General features: G+C 37.1%; 1 protein-coding gene across 1 annotated transcript in view; it reads left to right on the forward strand.

Moving 5' to 3' along the window:
- Positions 1-400: 400 nt before the first annotated feature.
- TOPAZ1 (testis and ovary specific TOPAZ 1) overlaps positions 401-19,613 on the forward strand; it is a gene marked incomplete at both ends in the record, with an annotated part of 43,974 nt that continues 24,761 nt past the window's right edge. Inside the window, 9 exons of the mRNA XM_079795561.1 lie at positions 401-608; positions 1,157-3,608; positions 7,561-7,619; positions 8,276-8,403; positions 12,978-13,039; positions 15,455-15,594; positions 17,273-17,358; positions 18,829-18,954; positions 19,304-19,367. Coding sequence (XP_079651687.1) covers positions 401-608; positions 1,157-3,608; positions 7,561-7,619; positions 8,276-8,403; positions 12,978-13,039; positions 15,455-15,594; positions 17,273-17,358; positions 18,829-18,954; positions 19,304-19,367 — 3,325 coding nt within the window. The remainder of the gene's footprint in view (positions 609-1,156; positions 3,609-7,560; positions 7,620-8,275; positions 8,404-12,977; positions 13,040-15,454; positions 15,595-17,272; positions 17,359-18,828; positions 18,955-19,303; positions 19,368-19,613) is intronic.

Genomic DNA, 19,613 nt, shown 5'->3' on the forward strand with positions numbered 1-19,613 from the left:
CGGCGCGCTTCTCAACACTCGAGAAGCAAGCTGTGAGGAAAGATGCCCGTTTTGCGCGTCCAGAGACTTGAGGTGGCGTTAGAAGCCACTGGCGGACGGTGGTCTCTGTGAGCTGCCAGGCGGGAGAGGCGCTCCGAACGGTTCCGACAGGTTGGGGCCTGCAGGAAGGCGCCGCGGAGACTTCGAGAGAAGCCTGACAGGGTGCTGCCGCTCTTCCGCACGTTGCTGCCTCACGCGCCGGGCCCAGCCGGCCTCGCTGCCCACTTCCGCTTCCGGTCGATCCTAGCGGGTCCAGATGAGGGACGGGAAGACGGGCCTCAGATCCCTGGCGGCGGCGGCGGGAGCAGCCTTGGCGCCTCTCGCAGGCTCCTCAGCGAGTCGGGCAGGCGGTGCGGGGCCGATGAGGCGGCAGCCGCCCTCGGGCCCCACGATCTCCTGTGGGCGTGAGGGCCCTGCCCGAAGCCTGAGGAAGCGAGGCCGGCGGCCGGCGGAGCCAGGCGAGGCGGGAGCCTGCGGCCCTGAAGCCCACGGGCCTGAGGAGAGCAGGAGAAAGAGGAGAATGGTGGGCCGGGCGTCTGAGAGAGAAGAGGTGGACAGTGACAAGTCCGGTGAGGCATCCGGGGCTGGGAAGGCCGAGGCGAGGTGGCCCGTGGCGGGTCGGGGGCAGGTAGGCCCTTCACACCTGTGGGACCAGCAGGGCTTAGGAGCAGAGAAGGAGGCGCGGTCCTCCTGCAATCGGGAAGACGCAGTAAGAAAGCGTCCAGGTGCCACTCCCTCTCTAGCCTTTGTACCTCAGCCCGCTCCATCTTGGTTTTACCACTAGCGTTTAATTTGAACCAGCGTGGGCTTTACTGATGACAGGGAGAGAGGGAAGAAACAGGAATTCTCTTAAGAGGTATTTGCCCAGTTAGGAGCTCTTGGTCAGAATTACTAGAAAAGGGATTCCTACTAGTGATCCATTTTGGCTAGTGTGAAATGACCGTGATGCTGAAGGTTATTCAGCTGTCTTAGAACTTACACAGGTTTGTATGTGGCTCCTTAACAGAAATTAGGAAAATGAAAATGGATGGCGTCACTTTATTTTTTTTTAACTGGTGTTGCTTTTTCTTCCTCAATATAAAATATTTTTCTGGTATATTTTTGTCATTTTGATCAGCCAAGGAAAAAAGAAAAGTTCCTGGAGCCTCAAGTGATGATCCACAGCCAGGGACTGACCTGGTAAGAAAGGAATCATTAACCAGTTCGGAATCTTTCCAAACAGTGGAGTGCAGTGAATTTCAAAGTACAACTCTCTTGCAGTCTTTGGGTAAGGAAGTTTTGGTAGACGGTATTAAGAGAAGAAGTCGAATTAAAACACTTGAAAACTTAGCAAGTCCACTCTTCAAAATAACTGAAAATAAAGCTACACAAAATATAAAGGTTGAATTCCAAGATGAACTGTGCAAGAATACTCCAAAATATTCTTGTAACAGCTTGTCACCTGGAGTAGAAAATAATTCCATTTTAAAATTACATGATTGCAATTGTTTCCCCCATTCCAAGGATTGTAATGATGAAAACAGCCTTACATATAAACCTGATGGTGGATGTATCCATGTATCAGAAAATTCCTCAGAGTTAAAGAAAGAAAACCTTAGGAGTCTTTCAGATAAGAGTGACACAAATAATATTCCTCACCTATCAAACACTGAAGAAAACTTAATGGGAGTAAATCAATTATTGCTTGAAGAAACTGATTTATACCAAAGCAAAAATAATGGCTTGCTTCCCTGCCATCAAAATGAAAAAAATAAATACTCAGTAGAGGAGAGCAGTGTTGGAAGAAAACCCAGGAAAAGGATGAAGTTGTCTGAAAAAGGAGATAAAATGGTTATCAAAATGAACTTCTCTAATGTGCCTAACAAGTCTGAGTTGCTGTTACAAGAAAACCATATGGGTGCTGAAAGTAAAGAAGCAAAAACTTTAAAAATTTTGAGAAAAGCAAACCATAATACACTTTCTCCAATGGATCACTTATCAAGTCTTCCAGAAAAAGTAGGAAAAAAGACAAGTCCTGAGCATCTGGTAAATACTATGTTTCAGAAAACCCTAGCGCCACTTTTGAAAGAAGAAACCAAGAATGCTTCAGAGCCCTTAAGATGTAAAAGCACGGAGCCAGAAGAATATTTTAAGTCAGTGAAAAGCTCAACAGTGAAATCACCTAGTGATTGCCATCCTATTGAAAAGAGATCACAGGAAGATTTAAGAAATGAAGCGGAAGAATTCAAGTTCAGCTGTCACAGAACAATACCAATGACGGGTAAAAGAACTTGGCCGTGTTATTCATGTGCTAGAGTAACTGCCTATTGTTGGAAAAGGTCTTCCTTGCCAAAATCAAATTACTCTCTTCCTGGGTCTGGGGAAAGTGTTAGTCAAGATGATTTTCTTAAACACCAAGCAAATCAGACTCACTTAACTGACTCCAAATTACCATTACAAAGTTCCATAAAAGAAACAAACAATGAATCTTCAAGTAAAGAAAATTTGGATTCTAATATAAATTGTCTGTCTGCAGTCTCTGACGTAGTCTCTGCTATAGAACCCACTTTAATGGTTATAAAGGAACCTGTAATCAATGATGATGAGAAGATGAAGTACGAGGAACCGAGCAGAAGTGGGTCAGAGGTAGTTTCTAATGCGAATGAAGATACTCGGTTAACTAATGTGACTCAAAACTTAACAGGAAATAAAAGAAAAGATAGAGGGACTTTAACAAAACTTAATTTGACACTGGCTTCCCAGCATGGCCAGGAAGCTAACAACTCTACAAGCAAAACTATTCACCGAAAAACATGTGTTGCTAAGCCAACAGTTGTGGTTCCAGACTTGGTTAAAATATTGAACACAGGACGGCTGAGTAATTTTAAAATTCCTTTACTTAAGAATAAAACAGAAAAAGGAAAAGAAATAAATGCCAAGTCATCAGAGAGAGAAGCATATAGTCCCCTAGAGCTTCTTGACAATATATCTGGAACAGAGATAAGACAGAATAGGAATAAAGAAAACATCTCCACAGTAATTTCAGGACTTCAATCTTTGAACATACAAAATAGTGTCGCTCCAGTGCAATCTAGTTCTGACTTATACTGCAATAAGAATTTCTATAGTATTTCTTCAAGTTTTTTAAAGCAAGGTAATAATAAACCATCTAACTATATCTCTGAACCAGGCAATATTGTTTCTAATAAGAAAGCTGTTTCTCTCACAGTTGAAAAGAATACCGTTTTTTGTAATCCTGGGTGTATAGAGAAAAGCCCTGCCTTCTGCTCTGATGAACAAGAAACATTCAAACAAGTTTCCTCTGAAGTTAGTGGTAGAAAAACAACTAAGAACTTTTCAGACATTAAAATTATCCCAGATATTCTTAAAGCATATGAAGATGATGTCCTCTTAATTGATGTAATTCAAGATGACCCAGACCTCTTTGGAGTCTCCAATGAAGGGGAGCTCTCATTTACTTCAGAGGTCCCCATGGTAAACCAGGAGCCCAATGTTGCTGAAGAGCAGCAATCAACAGACTCCAAGCACATGGAACTTCCTGAAAAAAAAGAACCAAGTGATAAATTGAGGTATGCATGTTCAAGTATGCCTTTTGGTACACATTATTGGGGGTTTCAAAAGCACTTTCTACTCTTAGGTGTCACTAATTTATTCAGTGATCATTGAAGCTCCATTTTTTAACCCTGTTATTAAATATAATATAGCATATTATTGCTGAGACATGGAAATGTCATTATGCTAAAACTTATAATTGAAATAAAACAATATGTATATACACATATGTATATACATATATATGTTGGAAATTATAATGGAGCAGATTGTCCAAAATAAAATGATGATTTAGTAAATGGCTTTTTAAATTATTGAGATTGCTTCTTTCAAAGTCAAATTTATTTTCATATGTTCTTTAATTATTATCAATATACAGATATGCTTTTATTTCAGCCAAGTTCCTTATTATGAACAATACTGTATGTTTTAACCCACTTTCTGTAAATTTTTTTAAATAGTTTTATTGATTTCAGAGAGGAAGGGAGAAGGAGAGAGAGATAGAAACATCAATGATGAGAATCATTGATCTGCTGCCTCCTACACACCCCACACTGGGGATCAGGCCCGCAACCCAGGCATGTGCCCTGACTGGGAATCAAACGATAATCTCCTGGTTCATAGGTTAATGCTCAACCACCAAGCCACACCAGCAGGGCTGTGACTTTTTATTAAATAAAATATTCATTTTTGAGGAACAGAGAAGTCTTGGAAAAGTTTATTTGACGTAATGAGAACTTGAAAGTAGAATCGGGAGTTAAACTAATTTTCAGAAGAAAAGAAAAGAAATTTGTTGTGCTTTTAAGGTCATGGTTTTAAATGATTTAGCCCCCAATGAGGACAAGTTTTCCTGTTGCAACTTTAAATGGAGCCAAGTAGTAACCTTCATGCTTTGGAACTTGAGCTATTCTGGGTTGGCTCAAATATTCTTTAATAGTATGTCATATTTTACTAAACTTTTATAATTCTTCAAGCTCTGATTTATATTTGTATGTTGCAATACTTGAATATTGTAATGGCCTGTGAACAGACTCAAAAGGAAACATGAAAATACTTTCCACTAAGAAAGTGGTACATGACTTAAATTTATCTGGTATTTATACATTTTAGTTACTTTTGTAATGCCATATTCTTGATGTTCTTAGTGTTACAAGAATTTGTAATCTATAATCACATAAATTACTTACTCTGTGTCGAATGAAGGACTAAGAGCTTTATATATTATTTATTTTATTTTCGAACTTGTTCTGCTAGTAATTATTCTCAAGCAGTCATCTTCAAAACTTTTTGTCAATTACCCATAGTCAAGATATATTTTACATTACAATCCAGTTAGTGTATATTTATGAATATGTGAAATAATAGATTTACAAAAACAGAATTTTCCTTACTACAAGTGGTATAACATATTTTGTACTTTAGTCTGTTTTATTTTTTAAAATGCTGGTTGGAACTTCTTAAATTTTATCACCCCCTTGAAAAATTCTTTGGGGGATAAACTTGATGTACTCTGTAGTTTTTCAGAAGTTTCTCTTGTTCTCTCCTTTTTGCTCAAATCATCTCTTTTGCTTTTCTATACTTCTGTAGCCTCAACCATCTCTTTATTTCTCCTTTGCTCCTTCTACCCTTCATTTGTTTCCCTTTTTGCTCTATCAAGGCAGAGGTGTAACTTTCCACCCCACAAATGCAAAACTGTAAAATGTTTATGTGGATTGCAATTTTGCTTACTTTATTTTTTTTTAACTTGGGTGAATTTAATCTCTGTGTCTCTCAAATTTGAAACAAAACTAAATTACTTGTAACGAAAGTGTCATGTACAGTTTTACTTTCCTTGTAAACTATAGTAAAAAGTGTCTCACACTTATGAACTATATCAGCAATATTAAAATACAATCTTACTACTTTGAAATTAAACAGTATACTTGCTATACTACTTATTTTCTTTATTTTGTTTTTGTCAGGAATAACTTCCTGTATGTCTTAAGCTAATAACCTATTATGAATGTAACTTTCAGGATAATTAGAAACCACAGAAACATCCCTCACTTCTCTATTGAGTCACTTAATACTATTCATGCTATTATCTCACAATTTTTCTTCCTCTCAATTTACACTGCTGGTATCTTATTCATCTTTCCCTTAGATTATTGTAATGAGCTCCTGGTTAATCTTCCTGAACTCTCTTAGTATATCCTCTCCATAGTGTTACTATGAAATAGAAATTGATCTGTCAGTGACTGCTTACAGTGCTTCACTAGCTTTCAGCCACTTGAGGATAGAGGCTAAATTGCTTGGCATGGCTCTTTAAGGTTCTTTAGTAGATCTGCATCCATTTTCTCTCTGACAACTGTGTGGTAGGGGATAGGAAAGGGGGGGTGAAAGGCTAATAAGAGATAAGCAAAGCAAGAAGCTCACTGTTTCCATAATTTGTCATGTACTTGAATCCTTTTGCATATGTTTATCTGAAAGTCCCTTTATTTTCATTCAGTTATCCTTCAAATCACATCTGAGATATTTTTCTAGAGATTTGTTCCAATAGTTCTCTTGGCATATATGTCAGTATATTATGTCTGCTTGTATGTAAGTCTCCTCCTATACTGGGAGTTTCTAGACGGGAGAGAGGCATCTTCATTTGGGTCTCCTTCATGTCTGGCCAGGAGGATGTTAAGTGCTGAGTATATGAGAGTAACTAGACACACGTGGGCCTTGTTTTCACAGCACTTTTAGTCTATCAAGGGAGGCAAATATTAAGCAAGTATAATAAAATATGATAAAGTACAAGATACTAAAGGTGTCCTGATCAAAGTGACAATTATGATGAACACTAAAGGATGATTAGGAATTCACCAAGAGGTGAAGAAAAGTGAGTAGAATTTTGTCATAGAAAGAATAGCCTATATGAAAGCCCACAGGGAAGAGCATGTCACAACTGAATAACAGAAATAACGTCCCTCTCACATCAGTGTTTCTCTCTCTCTCTCTCTCTCTCTCTCTCTCTCTCTCTCTCTCTCTCTCTCTCTCTCTCCCCCCTCTCTCTCCCTCTCTCCCTCCCTCCCTCCCTCCCCTCTCCACCCCTTCCACTCTAAAAATCAATGAAAATATATCCTCTTGTGAAGATTAACAAAACAAAAAGAATGGTGTATATAAAATATTTTGTTCAGTTTCCTTTTTTTCTTGGCTATTTAAGATAAGTTTAATAAAACCCATTTATTAAATGAATAAATAGTGGGATTATGGGTTTTTATTCTGTGTACTTTTGTATATTTTATCTAAATTTTTAAAAAATTGAATAGTGTTTAGCCTTTTGTTTTCCAGATATAGATGTAATTTTCATTTGTTGGAGGCTATGCTATTGGCTTTAAGAAAATTTTATCTCATTAAATCTTTACATAACCTCATGGGTATGTGATATTCTTATTTTACAGATAAGATTAGACTCAAAGAAGTTAAATATTTTTGCCACAGTTAACACAAAGTGGCAGAACAATATTTAAACCTAAGTTGGATTGTGATCTTCATAGCTTTAACCTTTGAACTCTGTTATTTTCAGAGACCACCAAAAAACAAAAACAAAAAAAAACCACCTCAAGCTGCTCTCAAAGCATCTTCCTTTTACATTAGCAATAAGACATACATACACATACTTTGAGAGTCGAAGTTAAACATTATCTTGTATTGGTGTAATACTTGAAAACTTTTTTAAATGCTGGGTACATGCCACTGGGTTCTCTTTGAGTAACCAAGTTTGAATGGCAGCATCCTTAACAATTGAAGTACATGGAATTGAGCACCAAATGAGGAATCTGCTTGGGTGTGCTAGGTTCTGAGTCCCAGTATAATTCTCTGTCCTTGGAGGACCTAAGCTGATGTTGACCAGCTGCTAAAGCCAGTATTGTATAATGTTTAGAGAAGTAGATAGTTCTGCATAGAATATGTTATAATGTTTAAGCTCTGTTTGTTTTATAATAGAGAATTTCCTGTACTGGATCCTGGATTGAAGTCAGAGATCTGTACTTCCTTGCCAGCAGGTAAAATTTGACATTTTCAGAATATGCAATATTGAGGTATCTTTTCATATCTCCAAGCATAGTCAAAATAACTTCATTAAAATAGAAAGCTTTCCTTTCATTTGTTAGTTTTCTCAAGTTGCAACGGCCTGGTTGGTAGATCAGATTTTGAAAATTTTTTTATTTTATTATTTCATAAATAACTTTGTTAGGCTTTATCTATAAAAGATAGATGATTGGCCTTAGTAATTCTTGTAGTCTTATTTTGAAATTTAAATATATATTTAAGCTTTATCCCATTTTACATCTGAGTTCTTTTAAAAATTTTTATATCTAGTTATAGGTTTAAATACTTAGATCTTTACAAGAAATAACTTAATTTGAAAATTAATTTTACTTTGACTTTCAAGTTTCAAAATATGTTGAAAATAGCTAGACATGATCAAGAAAGATTCTTAAAAGTATCTTGATTTGTTTCAATTTTATCTTATTGCCATTTCTTTTTATACCATATAATGGAGTTATTTGATAAAGAGGAATAATTGTATAATTTGCTGAAAACTTTAAATTTGTTATATTGGACTTTAAAAAACTCTCTGAATTCTAACTTATTTTTAGGATAATCTTGTTTATTTTGTCATTTGTAGTTTCTACAGTTAAATATTATTTCTTTCCAGCAAGTGAGATAAAATATGATTTTAAAGATGCAAACATTTCCTTAGGAGAAGTTACTAATAGGACCTCTCAAAATGAAAAACTGGGAGACTTCAATGAACACATAAAAAGTTCAGACTTGGATGAAAAGGTACTAGGGAATCTTTTGCATTTTCTTATTTTTTGGTGTGAATAGGGGTAATACAAAAATTCTTCTGAACAGTGTCATCAGATGAACAAGTGTAACTCTTTTTTATTGGCCATTGGATATATTGCTTAATGTTTTGCATAAGCACAATAACAATTTTAGGAACTTTAGAGGGTAAATAAGTTGATTTATAGGACATATGCCTAACCTACTACCTTTCTGCTTTTATATATGTTTTTTGTGTATGTGAATTTTTAGACATGTTTTATTATCAATTTTATACTTAGGTATGTATATCCTATATAATAAAAGGCTAATATGCAAATAGACCGAACAGCAGAACCACCGGTCGCTATGATGTGCACTGACCACCAGGGGGCAGATGCTCAATGCAGGAGCTGCCCCCTGGTGGTCAGTGCACTCCCACAGGGGGAGCACCAGAAGCCCAGAAGCCTGGCTCACGGCTGGTGAGTGCAGAAGCAGTGGTGGGAGCCTCTCCTGCCTCCGCAGCAGTGCTAAGGATGTCTGACTGCCTGCTTAGGGCTGGGAACGGGCCTAAGCAGGCAGTTGGACATCCCCCAAGGGCTTCCAAACAGAGAGGATGCAGGCCGGGCTGAGGGACCGCCCCCCTCCAGAGTGCACGAATCTCATGCACCAGGCCTCTAGTATGTTGCATTTATATATCTATATGTGTGTATAGATATATATATGAATATATACAAACATTATACACACATGCTGTTTTTTCCAGAGACCTTGTTTTTTCTTCTATGTATCAGTTATAGTCTGAATTTGTATGTAACAATTTTTAGGTTTACCATGGTAGTAATTGCTTAATTATTCTAATTTTGAGCCCCATATAATTAAAATACTAGTGTACTTTATATTTTTAACTTTTTATTTTTAAATAATTATAGATTCACAGGAAGTTGCAAAAGTAGTAAAGAGGATCTGTGTACCATTCACGTAGTTTTCCCATGATTACATCTTAAGGTACAATACCAGAAACAAGAATTTGCTAGTACAATGAATATATATAGTTCTGTATATTTTATCAAGTGTACAATTTTTTTGTAGCCACTACTGCAATCAAGATAATTATTCTGTCACTACAAAGATTTCCCTACGTTTTAGTCACACTACCTCTAATATCCCTAACCTTAGCAACCATTAATGTTTTCCATCTCTGTAATTTTGGTATTTTGCAATAAAGGTAGATTCATTTAGAGGTTGGCTAGAAGGTTATTAATAAATAGTATTATTAGTAATAAAAGTAATAAATTTTATTACTTTTCCAAAAGAACTCACTTTTGGTTTTATTGATTTTTTTTCTATTGCTTTGTTGTTTCCTATTTCACTGCTCTGATCCTTTTCTCCTCTGCTTACTTTGGGTTTAATTTGCTCTTCTTTTGCAATTTCTTAAGGTTGCAACTGAATCATTGATTTGAAACCTCTTATTTTCTAAAGGAGGCATCTAGTGCTATGATTTTATCCATAAATTGTGGTTTAGCAGCATCCCACATTTTTTTTAAATTTTGAGATAATTGCAGATTCACATGCAGTTGTTAAAAAAAAATAACATAGTGATCTCATGTACCCTTTACCCAATTTCCCCCAATGACATTGCAAAACTAGAGTACAATCAGAATATTGGCATTATTATAGCTATGATGATACAAAACATTTCCGTCATCACAAGGATCCCTCATGTTGCCCTTTTATTGCCATGCCTACTTTCTTCCCTCCTACCCCTAATCCCTCCTTAACCTTTGACAGCCACTAATCTGTTCTCCATTTCTATAGTTTTGTCATTTCAAGAATGTTATATAAATGGAATCATACAGTTTGGAACCTCTTCAGGTGGGTTTTTTCAGCCAGTATAATGCTCTAGGTATTCATCAAGTTTGTTGCATGTATCAATAGTTCATTTACTTTTATTGCTTAATAACACTCCATGGTATGACTTACCACAGTTTATTTAGCTATACACTCTTTGAAGTATATCTGGGTTGTTTCTAATTTTGGGCTATTACAAATAAAACTGCTATAAACATTTGTGTTCGGGTTTTTGCATTACTCTAATTTCTAATTTCTTAAAACATGCTTTTGCCAACCCCAGTATATAAATCAAACCATGATGCTATATGGCTTAAATTTATAGAGTGACAATGTCAATTATTTCTCAATAAAACTGGAAGATTATAGAAAAAAACATAATAAAATGTAAAAGATTTTTAAAAGATATAAGGTATTATCTGTGACTACTCAAATAATGGGTGACTTGAGGGATTACCTTCTTGGTGACTATTTTTTCAAAAGTTTAATATTTGAGCATGTATAACTTTCTTATAATAATTAGAAAATCACAATTCCAAAAACACTAATTGTGAAATGTTTTAAGTACAACAATGTTTTAAATACACCTAAATATTTCTTTTTTCCTTTTTTACATGTTATTATTATATTATTTTCATTTGGCTCTAAAATTAAGAAAAGTTTTTTAAATTATACAGATAACTAAGGGAAAATACAGATAAATTTTAGCCCATACAGGGACTTGCGGCTATTTCATATTATCATTCACTCTATTGTCTGACATAGAGGAAGTGGTCAAATTTTGATAAAATAAAAATTCAAAACAGAATTTAAAAATATTCACTCTGGCCCTAGCCGGTTTGGCTCAGTGAATAGAATGTCTGCCTGTGGACTTGAAGGTTCCCAGATTCTGTTCTGATCAAGGGCACATGCCCGGGTTGCAGGCTCAATCCCTAGTAGGGGGTGTGCAAAAGGCAGCCGATCAATGATTCTCTCTCATCATTGATGTTTCTATCTTTCCCTCTCTCTTCCTCTCTGAAATCAATAAAAATATATTTTAAAAATAAATAAAAAATACTCACTCTGAAGCCCCTCTTACTGGTCCAGATAGCATTACCAACCCAGCGCCTTGCCCAGTCATCCAGATCTTTTACACAAATAAAATTTTATACTTTTCCAATAAGTATTATCACTTAAGCCATGATCAGGATCCTAGGGTGGGATGTACCTAGGTCTCTCTCACCTCCCTGGGAGAAGGGTGGAGGACAGAGACAGGTGGGGTACAGCCAGTTCAGATCTTCCCAAGAAATATGCCTTTTGCCTGGCGGTCATCCCAGGTCAACACTCAGGATATGAGGCAAAGGGACTTACACACACACCAGTACCATTCACACATGGAGACATCAACCCCTTTAGCAGTCATTGCCTTCTCATGGGGTAGAAGTCCAGGTATTTCTGCCAACAGTTTCTGGTCTGGTTCTGGTTGGGGAAGCAGCTGTCAAAAGGGGTAGTGTGGTAGTTCTTGATTTTGATCTTGATGTCTTCTGCCATGTTGCTGACTCCTAAAGATGCCCCTGAAGCCACTCGCAGTTCAGTGTGACCCTCAGCAAAGATGTCTCAGTCTGACCACAACAGCAAAATGGGAGTGGAGGATGGGATCAGATGGTCCCCAAGGTATCCTCCAACTCTAAATTTGGTATCTATATACCAAATAGAATTGAGACCGAAATACATATATTTCTCTTATTTTAATATATTTTTATTGACTTCAGAGAGGAAGTGAGAGAGATAGAAACATCAATGATGAAAGAGAATCATTGATCAGCTGCCTCCTGCATACCCCACACTGTGGATTGAGCCCACAACCTGGGCATATGCCCTGACCAGAATCAAACATGACCTCCTGGTTCATAGGTTGATGCTCAACCACTGGGCCACACCGGCCAGGCATATAAATATTTCTAATGAAAAATAAATGTATGTTCATAAATACCACCTAAAAATAAATATTACTCAAAGCCTTTTTTCTTAATGAAACAGAACCCTGGCCAGGTAGCTCAGTTGGTTAGAGCATCATCCCAATAAGCCAAGGTTGTGGTTTGATCCCCATCAGGACACATACAGAAACATCAAAGAATAAACCAACGAATGCAAAAATAAGTGGAACAACAAAAATCGATCGTTCTTTCCGTCCCTTTTTCCCTCCCTCCCTCTCTCTAAAATCAATATATTAAAAAGAAGCATGACTTTTTTTTTTGCATGATTTTAATTATTCATAATAATTTGAAATGTTGGCTTGTAAAAGAGGTGATATCAAAAGCTGATCAAATAGCCGAAACTGGTTTGGCTCAGTGGATGGAGCGTCGGCCTGCGGACTGAAGGGTCCCGGGTTCGATTCCGGTGAAGGGCATGTACCTTTGTTGCGGGCACATCCCCAGTAGGGGGTGTGCAGGAGGCAGCTGATCGATGTTTCTCTCTCATCGATGTTTCTAGCTCTCTATCTCTCTCCCTTCCTCTCTGTAAAAAAAAAAAAAAGCTGATCAAATAAATTGATTTATATTTGTTTTTCTCTTAAGCAGCAGTGGAAATTCTGAAGTCAATTTTCGGTATTTTAAATAATGTATAGTAGAATTGTTTTCTAGGTTGGCGATAAACCAGTTGTTGAAGTAACATCGAATACATTCTAATAAATCTGGTAAGCCTCATAGCTTAATATGGAATACAGATATTTAAACTTGAACTTTTTAACCATATCTTCACAGTGTAAATTTTCAGACAAAGTGACTGTTGAAGAAAAAGAAAATATGCCTGAAGTTTGCAAAAGGTCTGTAACAATTTTTAAATCTGTAACTTTAAGACAGTTATTCATTTGATTTGCATCTTGAGTATGTTTTTCATTACCTGCTGTATGTGCTTGGACTACTATGCCATAAGCCACACATGGGCATTATTTAATTAATACGTCAGTTATACCTAGATGTCAGGGATATTGTAAGTTACCTTAAAACTGTCACTAAGGTTTTTAAGCCTTTAAAATATTTTTTGAGAAAGGCATAAGGAATAATGATAAAAGAATAAAGAATATGTATGTGACTTTTATGATGGTAAGAGTGACGGAAATCAGAAGAACATTGCAGTTTGCAGGTATTTACATGTCTGCAGTGATTAGTACTGAGAGTTATAGTACAATTACTAGAACATATATAGGTACCAAGTTTAGAGTTGGAGGATACCTTGAGACCATCTGGTCCCATCCTCCACCCCCATTTCGCTGTTGTGGCCAGAGCACACTCAGATCAGGTGATGAATACGTTCAAGTCTTTTATGTTAAGCCAGTGGTTTTCTTTTTTTTAAAATATATTTTTATTGGTTTCAGAGAGGAAAGGAGAGGGAGAGAGAGATAGAAACATCAATGATGAGAGAAAATAAGTGATTGGCTGCCTCCTACATGCCCCCAACTGGGGATCGAGCCTGCAACCCGGGCATGTGCCCTTGCCTGGAATCGAACCTGGGACTTTTCAGTCCACAGGCCCATGCTCTATCCACTGAGCAAACCATCTAGGGCAGCTAGTGGTTTTCAAGGTGTGATTCTTGGAGCAGCATCATGTGGGAACTTGTCAGAAATGCAAATTATTGGGTCCCATTCCTGACCTCCCAAACTCTGGAGATGGGGCCCATGAATCTGTTTCAATAAGGCCATCAGCTGATCCAGATTCATGCTGAAGTTTGGAAACCATTGTATTAAGGAAAAGCCTAGGTAAAAATTAGGTTGGCACAGAAGCCCTTTTGATTCATGGCTATTGGGAGATCTTAAAGAAAAACTAACAGGGTTAACTTTTCTATTGAAAACATTCTGCTTACAAGCCAAAAAGTGTCATTGCAACCTGCAGAGTTGTATCATCACTTTGGCTCTGCCATAATGACCAGGAGTGTGACACTGAACAGGTCATTAACCTGTGCTTCAGTCATCCAATCAAAAATAAAAAAAATTTTTTACTAGAGAATCTTTTCCATCTATAAAATTCCATAATTCCTATTTCTTTGTTTTATGTTATTTATTTTTCTAGATAAGTGACTTCCAGGTTAAGTTTTTCTAAAATTGGTTATATAGAATCTCACATATTAGAATATAGACAAAGCTGTTTAAATGAGCAACCAAGAAAAACACATTTTTTAAACTTCTTCCCAAAGGGAGCTCTCAAATACTAATACATGTATAAATTTATTATATATACTTGTCCTGAAGAATAATTTATAATTTATTTTATTGCACTCTCAATAGAGTAATTGAATTATCTTTTCTGGATTGGAACACTAGGCCAGTCCTTCCTCAAAACTTTGTCTGTTAAAAAAAAAAAAAAAAGCCGAAACCGGTTTGGCTCAGTGGATGGAGCGTCGGCCTGTGGACTCAAGGGTCCCGGGTTCGATTCCGGTCAGGGGCATGTGCCTTGGTTGCGGGCACATCCCCAGTAGGGGGTGTGCAGGAGGCAGCTGATCGATGTTTCTCTCTCATCGATGTTTCTAACTCTCTGTCCCTCTCTCTTCCTCTCTGTAAAAAATCAATAAAATATATTTTTTAAAAAAAACAAAAACTTTGTCTGGCATGATCAAAAATATTTTGCTTTAGTTTTAATTCCACCACCTAATTCCTACCCCTAACCCAGTCATTTAACAAGCTTTGGTTTTCTAGCTAAGAAGGTAGAAACAACCTGTTAAAAATATTGAATAATTGGCCCTGGCCAGGTATCTTGGTTAGGGTGCCTTCATAATATGCCAAGATTGTGGGTTTGATCCCTTGTCAAGCATATACAAGAATCAGCCAGTGGCATGGCCAGTGTGGCTCAGTGGTTGAGTGTCAACCCATGAACCAGAAGGTATCAGATGGATTCCTGGTCAGGGCACATGCTGGGTTTCAGGCTCAATCCCTAGTAGGGGGTGTTTAGGAGGCAGCTGATCAATGATTCTCATCATTGATGTTTCTCTCTTCTTCTCCCTTTCTCTGAATCAATAAAAACATGTTTTTTAAAATAATCAATGAATACATAAAGTGGAACAACTAATGTCTCAATCTTTCCCCCTTCCTCTCTCGAGCTAATAATCTATAAATACCAGATAATCATAGTATAATAATACTATATAGGAATATATAGCATTAGGTTGTGTTCCGACTTAATTTCATTCGCATTACTTTGTTTTTGGAATAAATTTAAATTGTGATTTTGGTTTTTTGCTCACACAGCAAAGATTCTCAAAATGCAGAGATTATGGTTGGTGAATGTCAATTAGCAACACTGGGCCCAAAACCTCTGTGCTTATCGCTGCCACCTTTGAATCTAAGTGCTTTTCAAGAAGACACACTACTAAAGCCATGGATGAATGGTACTATTTTCTCAATAAAATTATGTTGGCTTTTGATAATATAGAAACTATATAGATTTTCTACTAAAAACAAAAAAAGTAAAAAAAATTAAGATAGAATATATTAAAATTAAAGGATTGTACATTTAGTACTTTTGATGGAATAATTTCTGAATATGTATATTTATGTAATATTGGTAATACAAGTAAATTATACATTATACCTAAAATTTCATACTTTAGTTGATTATTTAGAATATATTTTAGGTGTGTCGGTTCTTTTAATAATTCATAATGCTTTGATAAAAATAAGCTAGATTGAGGAATGAATTTAGAAACAAAAAAATGTTTTTGTGCAGCTCACACCTAATTCTTCTGTACCTTCACACTACTGACATCATGCAACCTGTTATATACTATAGCAACAAGGCCATGATGGTCACGTGTTTTATCTTGAAAAGCCTACAGATTTCATAATAAAAATTACTGCAAAGCTATGCAGCAAAAGTTTTAGCTTGTTCCAAATTATATCTGGATGCTGCCAAAGTAAAGGGGGGGGGGAGGAGGAGGAGGAGGAGGAGGAGGAGGAGGGGGAGGGGGAGGGGGAGGGGGAGGAGGAGGAGGAGGAGGAGGAGGAGGAGGAGGGAAAGGGAGAAGGAGGAGGAAGTTGTTGAAGGAAATTATTTAAAATTTTAAAAATTTTTATCTGTAGAAAAAAATTTTAAGATGCTCTTATTTAAAAAGACCAACATTAAGGAATATGATGCCTGATATATTCATCAGCTCAGGCTGCAATAACTGAATACCACAGACTAGGTGGCTTAAACAACAGAAATTTATTTTGCATGGTTCTGGAGGCTAGAAGTCCAAGATCAAGGTTCTAGCAGGATTCAGTTCCTGGCTCTCTTCCTGGCTTATTGACGACTGCTTTCTTGCTAAGTCCTTTCCTTTGGTACATGTGCGTAGAGAGAGTAAGCTCTGTGGTGTCTCTTCTTATAAAGACACTAATTCTATCAGAGCAGAGCCTCGCCCCTTTGACCCCATTTAAACCTTAATACTTCTGTAAAAAGCCCTATCTCCAAATGAAGTCAAGTGAAGATTAGGGCTTGAACATATGAATTTGAGGGGGGTCACAGTTCAGTCTCAAACACCTGGGATGTCAGTGGCTTTCTTTCCTTAAAAAAGTTTATTGTGCATCCAGAGACCTTATATGCATATATATGCATAACCCATGGGCACAGACAGTAGGGTGGTGAAGGCCTGAGGGGGGCCAGGGCACGGGGGGCGGGCTGGAGGGGGTCAATGGAGGAAAAAAGGGGACATAAGTAATACTTTCAACAATAAAGAATTTTTTTTAAAAAGTTTATTGTATATAATACTTGTCTGTTTAATTTAGAGATAATCATTTGAATGCAGTGCTCAATGATGCTGTGTAAGGCTTTTAAGTATCTTCAAAAATAAAAAAGTATCTTTAGCTTATAATAAATTTTAAATTTAGGTCTGAAAATATTTAAAGAGCACCTAATCTGTAAATCATTCTGTATTTCACAGAACACCCATGGCAGCACAGTCTGTGAATTGAGCATGAATAGTCCCAAGTAAAACTTTAAAAGCAGATAGTAGTGGTCATCTGTTTTATTGTATAAAAGAAATAAATTGTAACTTATTGGTGTATAATATCATTCTTAATCATTTTTAGATTTCAGATTTTCAGGACAACATTGTGTCCTAAAGTTGCAGAATCCTGAAACCTGTGAAATATTTAAGAGAGAAAAGATTGTAAGGGTAAGTCCCACATTTTAAAAAAGTAATCTGCTCCGCTGGAGTGGTTCAGTTGCTTAAGTGTCAACCCGTGCACCTAAAGGTTGCTGGTTCCATTACAGATCAGGGCACATACCTGAGTTTCCTGTTTGATCCCCTCAGGGAGCGTACAGAGGCAACTGATCAGTGTTTCTCTCTCACATTGATGTGTATGTGTGTTTCTCCCTCCCTCCCTCCCGTCTCTCTAAACATGTCCTCAGTGAAGGTTAAAAATAATTTTAAAATAATCCTATAAAGCACATACTTTGGGCCTTTCTAATTGTATTTCCCTATCAATTTTTAACCAGTTCTGGACATTGTATGGATTTTGAATTGGGGTGGTGGTAAGAGGCAGAAAATTTGTCATGATTCAGAAGATATTCACAAATAGCATAAGAGGTTGAAAGCAGAAGAGGGTGTGGATATCCAAAACAAAAAATACAGGATAAATATTCCCTGTGATGAAAGGGAATAGTGATATAGAGCAATTTATAGAAGTTTGTCATAGAAAGATTTGACTGTCATTTGACTTTTTCATCTGAAAAGCTAAGGAAAATTTTGGTTCTAATAAATACATTTGAAATATAATGCATATCCTATCTAATAAAAGAGTATATGCACATCCACAAGCCACGCCCACCAGCCAATCAGAGTGAGTATGCAAATTAACCCCAACCAAGATGGCTGCGGCCACAGAGAGCAGGAGGGAGGCTTGGGTTTCCCTGGCAACGGAGGAAGCCATGCTTTTCACACAAGATGGCCAGCAGGGGAGGGCAGTTGGGGGCGATCAACCCTGCAGGGGAGGGCAGTTAGGGTTCACCAGGCCGGCAGAGGAGGGAAGTTGGGGGCAAACAGGCTGGCAGGGGAGCAGTTAGACATCAATCAGGCTGGCATGGGAGTGATTAGGGGGTGATCAGGCTGGCAGGCAGAAGCGGTTAGGGGCAATCAGGAAGGCAGGCAGGCGAGCAGTTGGGAGCCAGCAGTCCTGGATTGTGAGAGGGATGTCTGTCTGCCCGTTTAGGCCCAATCCCACTGGTGCAGATTGAAGAAGGTGCAGGCTGGGCTGAGGGACACCCCACCCCCACCCACCCCTGTGCACGAATTTCGTGCACCAGACCTCTAGTTATAATAGAATTAACTTTTTCTGAAAGCCAAGGGGCAAGGTACACAAGAAGGAAGAGGGAATATATAAGCTTTTTAAGAGATACAAAGTAAAGCACTAACTTTGATGAATATTTTACACTAAAGGAAATTGCAAAAATTTAGACAACTCACACTAATTGATTTTTCATAATTTTTTAAATGTAAATCATTTGAAACTTTATTTTTTATTAAGTCAGCAAGCAATTTGTCTTGATACTGTTTTGGGTATATATTTCTGATTGCTTCAGATTTTCTCACTTGACTATAGTATTTTATATTTAACACAGAAAGAGAATTTGTTTTATTTTCTAGGTGTTTCAGAAGTCCCTAGGGTTGATGATACCCAATAGATATTGCAAATTTCATTTTAACACGTTACGTGGCTGTGAGCGATCACAGTGCAAGTTTGCTCACGTGCCTGAGCAAGGGGATGAAAAGGTAAAATATGTAAAGTCTGGTCAATGTTTTATCTTTGAGTGAATAAATGGTTAATTTTTAAATGACCTAAATAAGGCTTATTATAGTTTTCAAGGATTTTCCTCCCTTCTGTAGTTGCTTATAATTTTGACAGTTTCCTTGACTCTTTCTTTGACAGAGATTCTCTAATTACTGTTTTTGTAATTAATTCAGCATGTATTTCAGATCTGAATTAACCTAATATCAGCTTCTTTATTCCATTGCTTTAAGTTCACTTTAAACAAATGGAATAAGCATAAAGATATGATTGAAATTTGCATAGTTTTTATGAAATATCAAAAGGTAATTTTACATTTTTCATGACTTACAGGTTTGCATGGATGTGTTTAAAAAATATATAAGCATCAATGAGCTGTGTTTGCTACAACGTGCAGGTATGAGACAATGGGATGATTACTGTAAATGCATTAATTTATTTCAAACAATGTGCTATTGTATCTTATAGTTTGAAAGTAGTTTAGTACTTTTAAGTATGAAAACCAGATGCCTTAGAATAGTTCTGTTGGTCTTAGATAGAATTAAAAATAAGTGCCCTGGCTGGGTGGTTCAGTTGTTGGAGCATTATCCTGTACATCAAAAGGTTGCAGGTTTGATTCCCAGTCAGGGCACATACCTAGGTT

Source organism: Cnephaeus nilssonii, assembly GCF_951640355.1.
Source record: "Cnephaeus nilssonii genome assembly, chromosome: 17".
NCBI classification, from domain to species: domain Eukaryota; kingdom Metazoa; phylum Chordata; class Mammalia; order Chiroptera; family Vespertilionidae; genus Cnephaeus; species Cnephaeus nilssonii.